Source organism: Chelonia mydas, chromosome 8, assembly GCF_015237465.2.
Source record: "Chelonia mydas isolate rCheMyd1 chromosome 8, rCheMyd1.pri.v2, whole genome shotgun sequence".
Classification (NCBI taxonomy): Eukaryota; Metazoa; Chordata; order Testudines; family Cheloniidae; genus Chelonia; species Chelonia mydas.
The window spans coordinates 71,683,337-71,698,578 of record NC_057854.1 but is presented as its reverse complement, the minus strand read 5'-3'; the positions used below and the strand labels follow the sequence as shown (position 1 = coordinate 71,698,578).

At 39.6% G+C, this 15,242-nt stretch overlaps 1 protein-coding gene across 1 annotated transcript in view; it reads left to right on the top strand.

Annotated features, from left to right (window-relative positions):
• The window catches only part of RWDD3 (RWD domain containing 3), a 146,862-nt gene that overhangs the window by 118,315 nt on the left and 13,305 nt on the right, over nt 1-15,242 (top strand). Inside the window, exon 8 of the mRNA XM_043521477.1 lies at nt 9,707-9,749. Within this exon, the coding sequence (XP_043377412.1) occupies nt 9,707-9,749 (43 nt within the window). The remainder of the gene's footprint in view (nt 1-9,706; nt 9,750-15,242) is intronic.

Below are 15,242 nucleotides of genomic sequence, written 5' to 3'. Positions count from 1 at the left end.
CTACCCTCTCACAATGGAGTAGCTAGCATATTGGGTTCTGCACACCTTTAATTTGGTTTCTGTATAGCAACATTTATGTTTAGTTTTCCAGTTCTGATTTTAGATATTCCATTTAGGAATACCTACATTGCTGGTTTTAAAAATTCACCTCAAATGTTAATTGAGTTTGTGACCTGCTGAGAGGAGACTGTAAGAAAAGACTGTGTATGGAGGAATGTAGTGGACAAATACAGCATACTGTGTCTAGGACAGATTTTCCCATGCGGTGGTCTGCAGAATCCTTCCTGGTGATCTATGAAGAGCTGGCAGGTGCTGGCTCTCCTCCTTAATCCCAGCTGCCTATTTTAGAAGTATTTAATATATTTTTATGTAAGCTGCTACAGAGATGTTACATAAGTACAGATGGGAAGATAGATCATCCACTCTTGGGGTACCATTAAAAGTCACTAAATATTCAGGCCCTAAAATTGAAATACTCTTCAAAATGCAACAAAGAAAAATTTGTAATGACATTTTTTTGTAACGATTTGCAAACAAAACTGGACTTTGAATAAAAAGGCCTTTGAAAACCCATATTTAAAGAAGAAAAAGAAAATGTTGACATTAAAGAATCATTGTTTTTTCCCCACAACTCTCCCCCAAATAGATTAAGGGGGTATGATGAGATACGAATGCTGAATATAATATTGAAATATAAAAATGAAGAATCGTTAAACAGTAAAAGTAACACAAAACTTTGGGGCTAAAATAAGGAGACAGCATTTCCTAACTTTGGAGTGCTTTAATAGCTATATTTTAATAATTTGTAATTAAGGCTAGTGAATGAGTTTAGATGAGATAACACTTAGCCCAAGGCCTTGCTGGCATAAGTGTGGTTTTGCCAGTTCTTTTTTTACATAGAATTGCTGATCTGCTTAAAATGGTATTGCTGACAGAACAAAGGTAACATGTTGTGCTGGAAGTTTTGAGGTAAAAACACACAAAACCATAACAACAAGAAGACTTTTTCTGGGAGACTCAGGGTGACACAAAACAACATGACATAAAACTTGCATAACCTGCAAAGCGCACACAAGTTGTGTAAACTGAAGCTTGCACATGCATAATGTATGGGTTACATAAAAAAACAAAGGCTTGATGTGCTGAAAACTGGTTAGAAAAAAGTAAGAAAGGTGTAATATAGATAGGTATATAAATCCAAGTGAACAAGGCCCAAATCGTAGAAACACTGGAGCAGAAACTGAAGAAATGGCTCTGAAGGACCAGACCAAGGAGTCAGAGGAGGTGACCACCATCATGAACTACAGGTGCCCTGGAATGTTGTAACTGGAGCCCCCTACCAATTCAATCTTGTCTGCTGTCACTGTCTGGCATAAATATATGTTCAGACACTATAAGTGACAATAATTCTATCTGACATTGTATAAGCAAAGACAGAAATTGATTAAGCCTAAATTGGGTGGATTTGTGACACTTTTCCAATTTAAACCCCAACACTTCAAAATACAATGGCATGGGTGATAGTCCACGAGAAAAGCTCGCCATTAAGATGTGGTCCAGACTGCTGAAAATGTATCCTGTGGGGGTATAAAAGAAGCTATAATTTAAATTATATCTGGAGCTGGTAATTTTATAATTAAGGTTGCCACAGACTTTCCATCGTAAGACATGTTTTTCAGTCACTTGTAACTTTGGCAAACTTTAAGTGTCTGAGCTGAAGTGTTCCTTACCAGGAGTCTACCTCATGCTGATTTTTTTTTCAAAACAAGTCAGCCACCTTCCAAGAACAAGATCAGAGGAAAAATACATTTTCTTAGTGCTCTTTTGTTTTTTTTAATTTTTGCCACTGTTTCATTGAGAATCAGTAACATGTCCATGTTTTAGAGAAGAGACTCCTCCCCCCCCCATATTATTCAATGTGTGTCCCACGCCTTATTTACTACCTGCTACTTAAACTCTGCAATATAGACATTTTCTACGTGGCATCTCTATGGCATTTACTGCCCTAGTAACTGAGTGTTTCACAAACAGTAATGAATTCATCCTCACAAAACCCATCTGAGATTAGATGATATCATAATATTACAGCTGGGAACTGAAGCACAGAGAGATTAAGACAAAATTGTCAAGTGTCCACTATTTTTGGGTACCCAATTTAAGATCCGTAGGACCTGATTTCTTTTTCAGAGTACTTAGCATATTTATAGCACTTCATATGTTCAAAGTACAGTTCCTATTGATTTCAGCTGCAGTTGTGAGGGTTCAGCACTTCTGCAAATCAGACCCCAGGTGCACTCAGCAACAGGAGCATATAGTCCATGTGTGAAAATGTTGATTTAAGTGACTTGCCCGGCATCACATAGAAACTCTGAGGCAGGAGCAAGGATAGAAGCCAGTTCTCCAGGATGGCATTCAATTCCCTAAACCATGAGATCATCTTTTCTCTTTCCACAGTTCCCCATATCATTCACTATGCAGCTTGCAACATGTGCAACAAATAAGGCAAGAGTCTGGAGACAACAGTCTTTCTCTACACAACCCCTTATTCATTCTCTGAGCACCCTCTATTCTGTGCACTGAAGGAGGTGGAGGTTATGTTGAAAACATGTGATCATGTAATTAAAGTCTTATCATACTGAATACATGCAAGGGGTTGAAATAAGGAGATAGCATTTCCTAACTTTGGAGTGCTTAACTGCAATCTAAATAACATTTTCACAAGGTTTTTTATCTTTTTTTTTAAAGATATGTCATTCTGGATAGAAGTTGGTCAGAAAATGATTTGGCAGTCACTGGATGTACAAAATGAGTCTAATTTACACAGTGAAGAGGGAGGAGGAGGGATGTTGCAGTAGGAAAACCAAGCCCTTGCCCTATTGTATATTCTTCAATCAGCTGTGCCCCCTTGACTTACACATAATGCTTATATTCACTTTACATTATTTTGGGCCAGCTGTTTAGCAGGTGTAAATGGGTTTAGCTCATTGAAGTCACTGGAGCTCAATAGACTCACACCAGTTGAGGATCTGGCCCTTTGTTTTTCCATACTGTAATATGTGTTCAGGATTACGGGTTTTTGTTTAAAACAATGTGTTGAGAATTCAGTGTTACCCAGATGTAAACACAAAAACCAAACATCCTTTAAGCATAAATTCTCCAGTTTGAGTGCACAAATAGACAGTGATACTCACTGGTGGGGGCAGAAGCCCCACAGCAAAATGCTGCCAGTGTTAACTACAGCTGTAACACAGCAAACCAGCAAATTGCAGCCAGGCTCAAGGAGACATTCCCCCTAGATTATTTGTCACCTGAGGGAAACCGCTTCCATCCAAGAATAATCCTCCACCTTTGTTTCCTTCCTTTCTGGTTTTTGATCTCTCTGTGTGGGCAATTTCTCTAAGGAACAAAATACTTGTCTTGTGTTTAGCCTTGTAACACTCAGTCTGACTGGATTCCAGCTATATTCTCTTCAGTGCTGTAGAAAGGTCAAGGTAGCTGTCTAATTTGTTGACTTTTGAAAATCTTTCCTTAGGAAACTATTGTGACAACCCTTGTTGACCATTTGTACAGCCATGTTCATGGCTCCAGCAATACTCTGTACTAGCTATATGAGTATCAGCTGGTGGGGCAGAAAGGGCAAAGAAGGGTTGTAAGAACATAAGAATGGCTATACTGGGTCAGACCAAAGGTCCATCCAGCCCAGTGTCCTGTCTACCGACAGTGGCCAATGTCAGGTGCCCCAGAGGCAGTGAACCTAACAGGTAATGATCAAGCGATCTCCCTCCTGCCATCCATCTCCACCCTCTCACAAACAGAGGCTAGGAACACCATTCCTTACCCATCCTGGCTAACAGCCATTAATGGATTTAACCTCCATGAATTTATCCAGTTCTCTTTTAAATCCTGTTATAGTCCTAGCCTTCACAACCTCCTCAGGCAAGGATTTCCACAGGTTGACTGTGCGCTGAGTGAAGAAGAAGTTCCTTTTATTTGTTTTAAACCTGCTACCCATTAATTTCATTTGGTGGCCCCTAGTTCTTATATTATGAGAACAAGTAAATAACTTTTCCATATTCACTTTCTCCACACCACTCATGACTTTATACACCTCGAGCATATCCCCCCTTAGTCTCCTCTTTTCCAAGCTGAAAAGTCCTAGCCCCTTTAATCTCTCCTCAGATGGGACCTGTTCCAAACCCCTAATCATTTTAGTTGCCCTTTTCTGAACCTTTTCTAATGCCAGTATATCTTTTTTGAGATGAGGGGACCACATCTGTACGCAGTATTCAAGACGTGGGCGTTCCATGGATTTATATAAGGGCAATAAGATATTCTCCATCTGATTCTCTATCCCTTTTTTAATGATTCCTACGGTTTCGTTAGCTTTTTGTCTGCCACTGCACACTGCGTGGACATCTTCAGAGAACTATCCATGATGACTCCAAGATCTTTCTCCTAATTAGTTGTAGCTAAATTAGCCCTCATCATATTGTAGGGAGAATTGAGGTTATTTTTTCCAATGTGCATTAGTTTATGTTTATCCACATTAAATTTCATTTGCCATTTTGTTGCCCAATCACTTAGTTTTATGAGATCTTTTTGAAGTTCTTCACAATCTGCTTTGGTCTCAACTATCTTGAGCAGTTTAGTATCGTCTGCAAACTTTGCCACCTCACTGTTTACCCCTTTCTCCAGATCATTTATGAATAAGTTGAATAGGATTGGTCCTAGGACTGACCCTTGGGGAACACCACTAGTTACCCCTCTCCATTCTGAAAATTTACCATTTATTCCTACCCTTTGTTCCCTGTCTTTTAACCAGTTCTCAATCCATGAAAGGATCGTCCCTCTTATCCCATGACAACTTAATTTACATAAGAGCCTTTGGTGAGGGATCATGTCAAAGGCTTTCTGGAAATCTAAGTACACTATGTCCACTGGATCCCCCTTGTCCACATGTTTGTTGACCCCCTCAAAGATCTCTAATAGATTAGTAAGACATGATCTCCCTTTACAGAAACCATGTTGACTTTTGTGCAACAATTTATGCTCTTCTATGTGTCTGACAATTTTATTCTTTACTTTTGTTTCAACTAATTTGCCCGGTACTGACCTTAGACTTACTGGTCTGTAATTGCCAGGATCGCCTCTAGAGCCGTTCTTAAATATTGGCATTACATTAGCTATCTTCCATTGGGTCATTGGGTGCAGTACCTGATTTAAAGAACAGGTTACAAACCATAGTTAATAGTTCCGCAATTTCACATTTGAGTTCTTTCAGAACTCTTGGGTGAATGCCATCTGGTCCCAGTGCCTTGTTACTGTTAAGTTTCTCAATTAATTCCAAAACCTCCTCTAGTGATACTCCAATCTGTGACAATTCCTCAGATTTGTCACCTACAAAAGACAGCTCAGGTTTGGGAATCTCCCTAACATCCTCAGCTGTGAAGACTGAAGCAAAGAATTCATTTAGTTTCTCTGCGATGACTTTATCGTCTTTAAGTGCTCCTTTTGTATCTCGATCATCCTGTTGTTTAGCAGGCTTCCTGCGTCTGATGTACTTAAAAACATTTTGTTATTATTACCTTTTGAGTTTTTGGCTAGCTGTTCTTCAAACTCCTTTTTGGCTTTTCTTATTACATTTTTACATTTAATTTGGCAGTGTTTATGCTCCTTTCTATTGATCTCACTAGGATTTGACTTCCACTTTTTAAAAGATGCCTTTTTATCTCTCACTGCTTCTTTTACATGGTTGTTAAGCCACAGGGGCTCTTTTTTAATTCTTTTACTGTGTTTTTTAATTTGGGGTATACATTTAAGTTGAGCCTCTATTATAGTGTCTTTGAAAAGTGTCCATGCAGCTTGCAGGGATTTCACTCTAGTCACTGTACCTTTTAAATTTCTGTTTAACTAACCTCCTCATTTTTGCATAGTTCCTCTTTCTGAAATTAAATGCCACCATGTTGGGCTGTTGAGGTGTACCCACCGCAGGAATGGTAAATGTTATTATATTACGGTCACTATTTCCAAGCGGTCCTGTTATAGTTACCTCTTGGACCAGATCCTGTGCTCCACTCAGGACTAGATCGAGAGTTGCCTCTCCCTTTGTGGGTTCCTGTACCAGCTGCTCCAAGAAGCAGTCATTTAAAGTATCAAGAAATTTTGTCTCTGCATTTTGTCCTGAGGTGACATGTACCCAGCCAATATGGGGATAATTGAAATCCCCCACTATTATTGAGTTTTTTTATTTTGATAGCCTCTCTAATCTCCCTTAGCATTTCATCATCACTATCACTTTCCTGGTCAGGTGGTCGATAATAGATCCCTACTGTTATATTCTTATTAGAGCATGGAATTACTATCCATAGAAATTCTATGGAACATGTGGATTCATTTAAGATTATTTCATTTGATTCTACATTTTCTTTCACATATAGTGCCACTCCCCCCCCACGACCTGTTCTGTACTTCCGATATATTTTGTACCCCGGAATGATTGTGTCCCATTGATTGTCCTCACTCCACCAGGTTTCTGTGATGCCTATTATATCAGTATCCTCCTTTAACATGGGGCACTCTAGTTCACCCATCTTATTATTTAGACTTCTAGCATTTGTGTACAAGCACTTTAAAAACTTGTCACTATTTATTTGTCTGCCCTTTTCTGATGTGTCAGATTCTTTATGTGAATGTTTCTCATCTGATCTGGCCCATACTTTATCTTCTTCCATCCCCTCCTCCTGACTAAAACCTAGAGAATGTCTATCAATCGACTCTCCTCTAAGAGACGTCTCTGTCTGATCCACGTGCGGCCCTGCAGCAATCAGCTTTCCCCCATCTCTTAGTTTTAAAACTGCTGTGCAACCTTTTTAATGTTAAGTGCCAACAGTCTGGATCCACTTTGGTTTAGGTGGAGCCTATCCTTCCTGTATAGGCTCCCCCTATCCCAAAAGTTTCCCCAGTTCCTAATACATCTAAACCCCTCCTCTCTACACCATCGTCTCATCTACGCATTGAGACTCTGAAGGTCTGCCTGCTTACCTGGCCCTGTGCTTGGAACTGGAAACATTTCTGAGAATCCTACCATAAGAGGTCCTGGATTTCAGTCTTTTTCCTAGCAGCCTAAATTTGGCCTCCAGGACGTCTCTTCTACTCTTCTCTGCATCATTGGTACCTACATGTACCACGACCATCAGCTCCTCCCCAGGACTACACATAAGTCTATCTAGGTGCCTCAAGAGATCCGCAACCTTCACACCAGGCAGGGAAGTCACCATACAGTTCTCCCGGTCATCACAAGCCCAGCTATCTATGTTTCTAATGATCGAATCTCCCATTACTAACACCTGCCTTTTCCTAATGACTGGAGTTCCCTCCCCCGGGGAGGTAACCTCAGTGCAAGATGATACCCCAACATCATCTGGAAGGAGGGTCCCAACTATGGGAAGGTTTCCCTCTGTTCCTGTTGACTGCTCTCCTTCTCTGGGCCTTTCATCCTCCTTAACAGCGCAGGGGCTGTCTGACCGGAGGTGGGACAAATCTACAGTGTCCCGGAAAGCCTCATCAGCATACCTCTCTGCCTCCCTTAGCTCCTCCAATTCCGCCACCCTGGCCTCCAGAGCCCGTACATGGTCTCTGAGGGTCAGGAGCTCCTTGCACCAAATGCACACATACACCACCCGCCCACAGGGCAGGTAATCATACATGCTACACTGAGTGCAATAAACAGGATAGCCCCCACTCTGCTGCTGGACTTCTGCCTGCATTTCTCCTACAGCTACCTAGGTTAATAGGCTTTTTGTTTAAATCAAGAAGTTTTGATTATTGTTTATTTAAGGGTTTTAAAGAATGGCAAGTGTACCTCGCCCCCTTCCAAACTTCCTCTCGAAACTCCCTGTTAGCAGTCCCTGTTCGCAAAGCTCCCTGATTGCTTGCTCATGGCTTTATAAAGCCCTGGCCTTCTTGATAGCCCTGCCCCCTGACTAAGGCTCAACCAATGAACAGAGGCTTATAGATTTCAAACCTTGTTTAGAAGCTCACAGCTTCCAAATGCTGGCCACAGCACATGGTCCTTCAAACAAACAAACAAACACAAGCTCAGCATACAGCAAGTAACCCCCAAACACGAACACACACTACAGACAGCCACTTACCCCAAAGGTCCCGTATTTGCTCCTCCTTCACCTGGAAAACTCCCTCTCAAAACTCCCTGTTAGTGGTCCCTGTTCACTGTTGTTACAACTTTTCACATTTTAAGAGTGTCTGGGTAAGTCTTTAGCAGAAACCATTGGCAGAGAGGCAAAAACACACTGACTTCCTGCCCAAGCATTTTCATGTACTTAGGTATGTTGTCATTATGCACTTTAAGCATAAGTGAGTGATAAATGGAGTTAGAATTTGCATGGATGTAGCTGAAAGAAAGAGAACTGTATTCTGCCATGGAAAGTATTCTGCTTAGTATTTTTTTGGACTTATTTAAATATAGAACTAAAATGATGCCTGTATAATGTAAAATAAAATGCACATATAGTTTTTAACTTCTCCTTTGGACAACCCTGAGACAAACCCTAAATAGTTTTGACCAGCTCATAAGTTAATAGTTTTTTTTTCTTTTTGGTACATTTGCCCAGAGCTTGGGATTGGTGTATTTTAAAACATAAATATATATGATCTCTCTTCCTGTAACCGCTTTAAAAAGTTTAATTATAGGACACTGTTGAATATGTAATGTTAATAATTGTTGCACATATGAATATGAACATGTTTCAAATTACTTTTGTCACCTTGCCATTAAATCTAACATGTTAGCTGCAGGTCCTTCTATCTCACAAAAATATGGTTATGTTATAACACTCTTTTAGCACCATCAGTAGGACTGAAGTTATTCTGCACGGTGATTAAACTTGGTCAACAGAACTCTTTGGGAGTTAGTTATGTGTGATTTATAATTCCTGCAGGGAGCTTATGACGGAACCAGGAGGAAACTAAATTGATTTGTTCTCTAATAGATAGTGTTGGGTGGATCAACTTCAAGACTTCTAACCTAGCTGGGAGGAACTAATTTACTTTACTTTTTATTGTTTTGCTTTATAGTGCAGAGTGGATGTTTGAAAATTTGACACTCTAGGCCTTACTATAGTCAAACATTCTCAGAACAGCACTCTGAAAGCACCATCTTTTATTTCTATGAAGAGAGCTTGTTTACCATAGAAGTACCATAGAGGTACTTTTCTTGCTGTCAGAAGGAATCCAAACTAGAATTAAATAGGACAGTGCCAAAGTATTCTCTTATATTTAAAATAAGCAATATATTGAAAATGTAAAACTTAAATAAATCTGTTTCCTTGCCAGCTTTTTTTTTCATACTCTGCCTGAGCACTGGTTTGTTGTATAGTTGCTTATTGGATTGCTGATGTTGATTTTTTTAAAAAGCAAAATATATGTCTTCCAATACTAATATGGATGCTGTAAACAGATACAGGTAAACATGTAAATCAAATTGTTGCCTACCAAACTGAAGTAGTCTGTCTTCCATAGTTAGCCCGCTAAGTGGTAGTGTGGAAGTTCACATTATAACACATGATAGGAAAAGGCATAAGTTCAAGGGTCCTTGTTTATTAAGGATAATTGTTAAGAAGAGTAACTTTCCTATAATATTACAAATGTGTGTCAGAGGTAAATAACACTATAAACATTATTCATTTAGAAACATCTTATGGGGAGAAAATCTGATGTGAAGAGCAGACAAGGTACCAGTTCTCTTCTATACGCTCTGAATGGGGATTGGGGGCTGGGAGGTGGGAAATCAATTATCAGTTCTGGCACATATGCTTTATAGCCCATGGAGTGAGATGTTCTGTGACATGAAAGCACGTCTTTATACAGTCAAAATGCACTTCTGTTTTGGCCTGTGGTTACCCCTAAAGGCGTTACCCTAATGCTGTTACTAGGGTCAGCTGTATTATAGCAAGAGTTACTTATTTATTCACTGTAGTGACAGTTACATTTCATATAGCAGCTGCTGAAGCCAAAACTATTCAGCAAGGACAAAATGTGATAAAACCCCAATGAAGTTTTCTTGCACAATATTAAGTTTTAATTTTTTTGTATAGGAACAAATATTTTTCTACTGCTATTTTCAGCTTGTGACTGTGGCATTAAAAAACAGTAAATACTGTTATGTTTAATAGTGTAAACCCGTGTAAAATTTATTTGATGTCACTGTAAAATATAGTTGACTTGTATGTCTTGTACTGTAAATAGATTTTAAAATATGGACTATCTGAAAATGATTACAACTGTATAAATGTGTTCTTCATGTGACCGGCAAATGTTCTGATCACTTGTTGGCTTTGTCAAGGAGTAAAACCTCTTTAGTCTAATGATTTCTGTTTGGTTGGTATGCAGAGAAGTACAACCTAGTGTAGATCACTACTGAACTGTGGAAACCATTGACAACACGGGAGAGTTGTGTCTAGCATATAGCTTGGATGAAAGGTCCATCAATTGCTTTTAGATTTTAATGGAGTATTTGCTAAGAAAAGTTAGGGTGGGATCAAATTCTGCTCTTACGTACAATTCCTGATGAAGTCAATGAGGAATTGCACTTGAGTAGGTGAGGAATTTGGTCCAGGGTCTTTATTTTGCTGTCACTTATGCACATGCACACTGTGATGGGTTGGATCACAGACACCCCATTGGGACTGCCAATTGATGTGCTGAGACTACCTCTGAGTCTGCTTTCCCTGCCAGCTTGGGACGTCAGTACCTTGCCTTGTTTGAGCCAGACACGCTTGCCTGCTGCAAACACAGATCCAAGTCTGAACCACCTCCCCCAAAAGCTGCAAGCTTAACTGAAAACAGCTGAAGAAGTGTTCCTGTCTCCAACACTCAGATACCCAACTCCCAATGGGGTCCAAACCCCAAATAAATCCGTTTTACCCTGTATAAAGCTTATACAGGGTAAACTCATAAATTGTTTGCCCTCTATAACACTGATAGAGAGATATGCACAGCCGTTTGCCCCCCCACCCCTGGTATTAATATATACTCTGGATTAATTAATAAGTAAACAGTGATTTTATTAAATGCAAAAAGTATCATTTAAGTGGTTCCAAGTAGTAACAGACAGAAGACAGTGAATTACCAAGCAAAATAAAATAAAACATGCAAGTCTAAGCCTAATTCAGTAAGAAAACTGAATACAGATAAAATCTCACCCTCAGAGATGTTTCAATAAGCTTCTATCACAGACTGGACGCCTTCCTAGTCTGGGCACAATCCTTTCCCCTGGTACAGCCCTTGTTCCAGCTCAGGTGGTAGCTAGGGGATTTCTCATGACTGCAATGCCCTTTGTTCTGTTCCACCCCCTTATATACCTTTTGCACAAAGCGGGAATCCTTGTCTCGCTCTGGGTTCCCACCCCCTCCTTCTAAATGGAAAAGCACCAGGTTAAAGATGGATTCCAGTTCAGGTGACATGATCACTGTATCATTACCCACTTGCCAGCACACAGGTATACAGGAAGACTTACAAGTAAACAGAGCCATCTGCAGTCAGTTGTCCTGGTTAATGGGAGAGCCATCAAGATTCCAACCCACCATTAATGGCTGGCACTTTGCATAATTACAATAGGACCTCAGGGTTATATTTCATATTTCTAGTTTCAGATACAAAAATCATACATTTATACAAATAGGATGACCACACTCAGTAGATTAAAAGCTTTGTAATGATACCTTACAAGAGACCTTTTGCATGAAGCATATTCCAGTTACATTATATTCACACTCATTAGCATATTTTCATAAAATCATACAGAGTGCAACGTCACACACACACCCAACTTCCTTGGTTTCTGTTTCATAAGATCAAGGTGTAAAGACGCTGCATGTCACTTTTAAATAGTTAGGGTCTTGTGCTCTTGAAACCAAAAATCCTGGGTTTGATTGCTGCTGGCAGTAGTGGTTCTCAACCAGCGGTATGCAGAGGTCTTCCAAGGGGTACATCAGCTTATCTAGATATTTGTCTAGTTCTACAACAGGCTACATAAAAAGCACTAGCGAAGTCAGTACAAACTAAAATTTCATACAGTGACTTGTTTATTCTGCTCTATATACTGTACACTGAAACGTAAGTATAATATTTATATTTCAATTCATTTATTTTATAATTATTTGGTAAAAATGAAAAAGTGAGTGATTTTTCAGTAATACTGTGCTGTGACACTTTTGTATTTTTATGTCTGATTTTGTAAGCAAGTAATTTATAAGTGAGATGAAACTTGAGGGTACACAAGATAAATCAGACTCCTGAAAGGGGTACAGTAGTCTGGAAGGTTGAGAGCCACTGAGCCAGGCTATGTGAGTGGGTTCAGCACATTGGGTAAACAGTGTAAAAATACTGAATCGTAGGTGCTTGGGACAAGCTCAGTCTAGCCAGGGGGAGTATATAATGAAGTGGATAAGTGTGTGACTCTATTGATTTGTAGTTGCTGGCACACAAAATATAAAACTCCCATGTAATACTTCTAAAGTAATTGAAGATTTCAAGGTGGCAGAATCTTGTGTTTTTTTAAGCAGAATGTTCTTAGCTGGGTATAAATAACGCACACTTATTATTTTTCCCTCTGAATGAGGACATTGGCTACTTCCCAACAGTGAATGGAATTTAAGGGGGAAGGATGTAGCTGTTCACACCTAAGGCCCAATCCTGCAGTCCATATTAATTGTTAATGACCAATCACGTAATTCAGATAAAGCTGATATTAACTGTTCTATGTTCTGTGAGATCCTTCTTTCCCGCAATGAAGGGGAGAGATTCTGTGCTTTTTCATGAACAGCCAGCAGCCATCTCTATAAATATGAAGTTAGCCTTTCATGATCATAAATGCTGCATATATAATGAAACTTCCTCACAGACTTCTCCACACAGACATCTGAAATCCCAGACAAACATTTGCAAACACGTTAAAGTCTAAGCCATAACACTTCTACAAGAAAATGCCATAGATTCAGTATTCATTCTTTTAAGGAAGGGCTTAATTGATACATATGTTAAATATGTCAGTTACATGAAAGACAGTTATATTTTGACTTCAGTTTATGACAGCCACGTATCAAAAAAATTAAATACCAATTTGCTAGTTAGAGAAGAGATGGGCTGTGGCACCTCCACTTCTCACTTATGTAATATGCAATAAAAATATAGTAACTCGTACTGATTTCTTAAAATACAGCTAAACGTAGCAGATCGAATGTCTGATTTCAAACATATGTTTTACATTTGGGGAACATTTAGAAAAATGTTAATCAGAACTAAATTTTTAGTAAATATATTTAACTATAATATACTTAAATATTACTTTAAGATTTTAGTAAATATATTCTAGATTAACTGATTGCAATATTGTATCCACAATAACAGCATATTTAACTTGTGTATACTTCTAAAGGAAAACCAAAGAACTACTTCTCAATTTTGAGATATAACTGACATACAGTATTGCATACAGAATTCATACCATACTGAGTACTTCAGCCTGTCTCTTGTTGTATATAGTAGTGCTTGTTCCTTATCTTACACAGCAATATGCAGTAATACCTTACAAATACAGCCTAGTTTCATTGCAAAACTGTTTCCCTGCAGCATATTGACAAAGGTGACTTTACATTAGGATGGGCTTCCACAGGCCCAGTCATCCGTAGTGGAATAACCCATACCATCTTGTTGAAGATACTTGGGGGAAGAAAAAATACATAAACCTTTTTTCATTCCTTTTTAACTTGGGATATCAAACACAAAACTCTAGCCTGCTTCTCCTTTCACACTGGTAGCAATCTTGTCGTGGAAAAATTAAGCACGCGTTGATACAATTTAATTTACACAGCAAGTCTTTTCCCAAAAGGTTAGCAGGTGAACAAGGACTTAGGAGGCAAGCATGACGGTCAAACAAAAGACCGATAGAAATGGACAGATTTGAAGAGGCAGGGTGGGGAATAAGAGTATTCCCCACTCCTACCGCTTTTGGATAGACCAGGGCAGTAGGGTCTGTATCCAATGGCCCAATTGCTTGCAATAGTAACACGTGCCATCACTGGGTCCCTAGGGGGGGTGGATGGTGGGGACCTTGGTTTGGCCTTCCCCTTCCCCCCCTGCAATGGGCGGCTATTATGGGGTCCCTATATGTTCTGGAGCTGGAAGGTCATTAACATAGTTTTAATGTGGTGGTGAGGGTATTTGGGTTTTATTCAAATTCTTATTTTTACTTTGTTTACAGGTGCTAATTTTTGGTCCAGTCAGCTTTCTCTGGGCAGACTGTGAGAATTTTATCTAACAGCTTCTCCCTGATTTTATTTAACTTTTCCTGGTCATGGATTTTGCTTGGGCCACTGAGCTTCTTCACAAAGGCAACTCAGTGTTTCCCTAGGCATGACTCCTCGTAGGAGCTGGTTTAAATCTGCCCATGTAGGGTTATAACAGTTTATAACAATTTGCAGTTCCTCTTTGAATTTAACAATCTGTATACCATCACAGAAATCAATGAGGCAAATCCAGCCCTTTGGGTGAGATTTTCACTCCCACTTTGGCCACTTTACTCCATGTAAGAGTTACTCCAGTTCTGACCATGGGAGGACTTCCTTACCTCCGGCACTGCAGAAGACAGCTGTAAGGCTGCTTCCTGAGTACTCCTCTGCCAGCCCTGATGCAGGGGGCATGCTGGGTATATGAGGAGCATGTTGGGTCAGGGCCACAGTGTGTAGCACCATGAACTATCGGTTAGCCTGGGGAGGCAGCTGTAACTTAAACAAGGCCCCAGGACTGTTTAAGTTATGCTGGATGTCCTGGAGAAGCCCAGGATCATGAGGGCTCAAAGGTGGCTTAAAGCCACATTTGCCCCACTCATCTCCTGGACTGTGAATTGTGTGCCGCACCTCTTCGAGAACAGAATTTCAGCCTTTGTCTCCAAAGCTTTAGAGTCAATTTAACTTTGGAGTCTGAAGGGTTACTTGATTTCTTGGAAGACCATTGTGATTCCTCAGATCTCGACCCCTTCTTCTAACCATCACTTTGTTCACTTGAATTTTTTTTTACTCTTTGGCAATCTCACAATAGCATTCAATAGACCTGTAAGCACAGTTTAGCAAATTAAAAACACATTGGCTTTCCTAATGTCCTCACTTCTGTTACTCATAAAAAGTCATACACAAATGCCACAATTCTCCAGTGTACTTGGACAAACT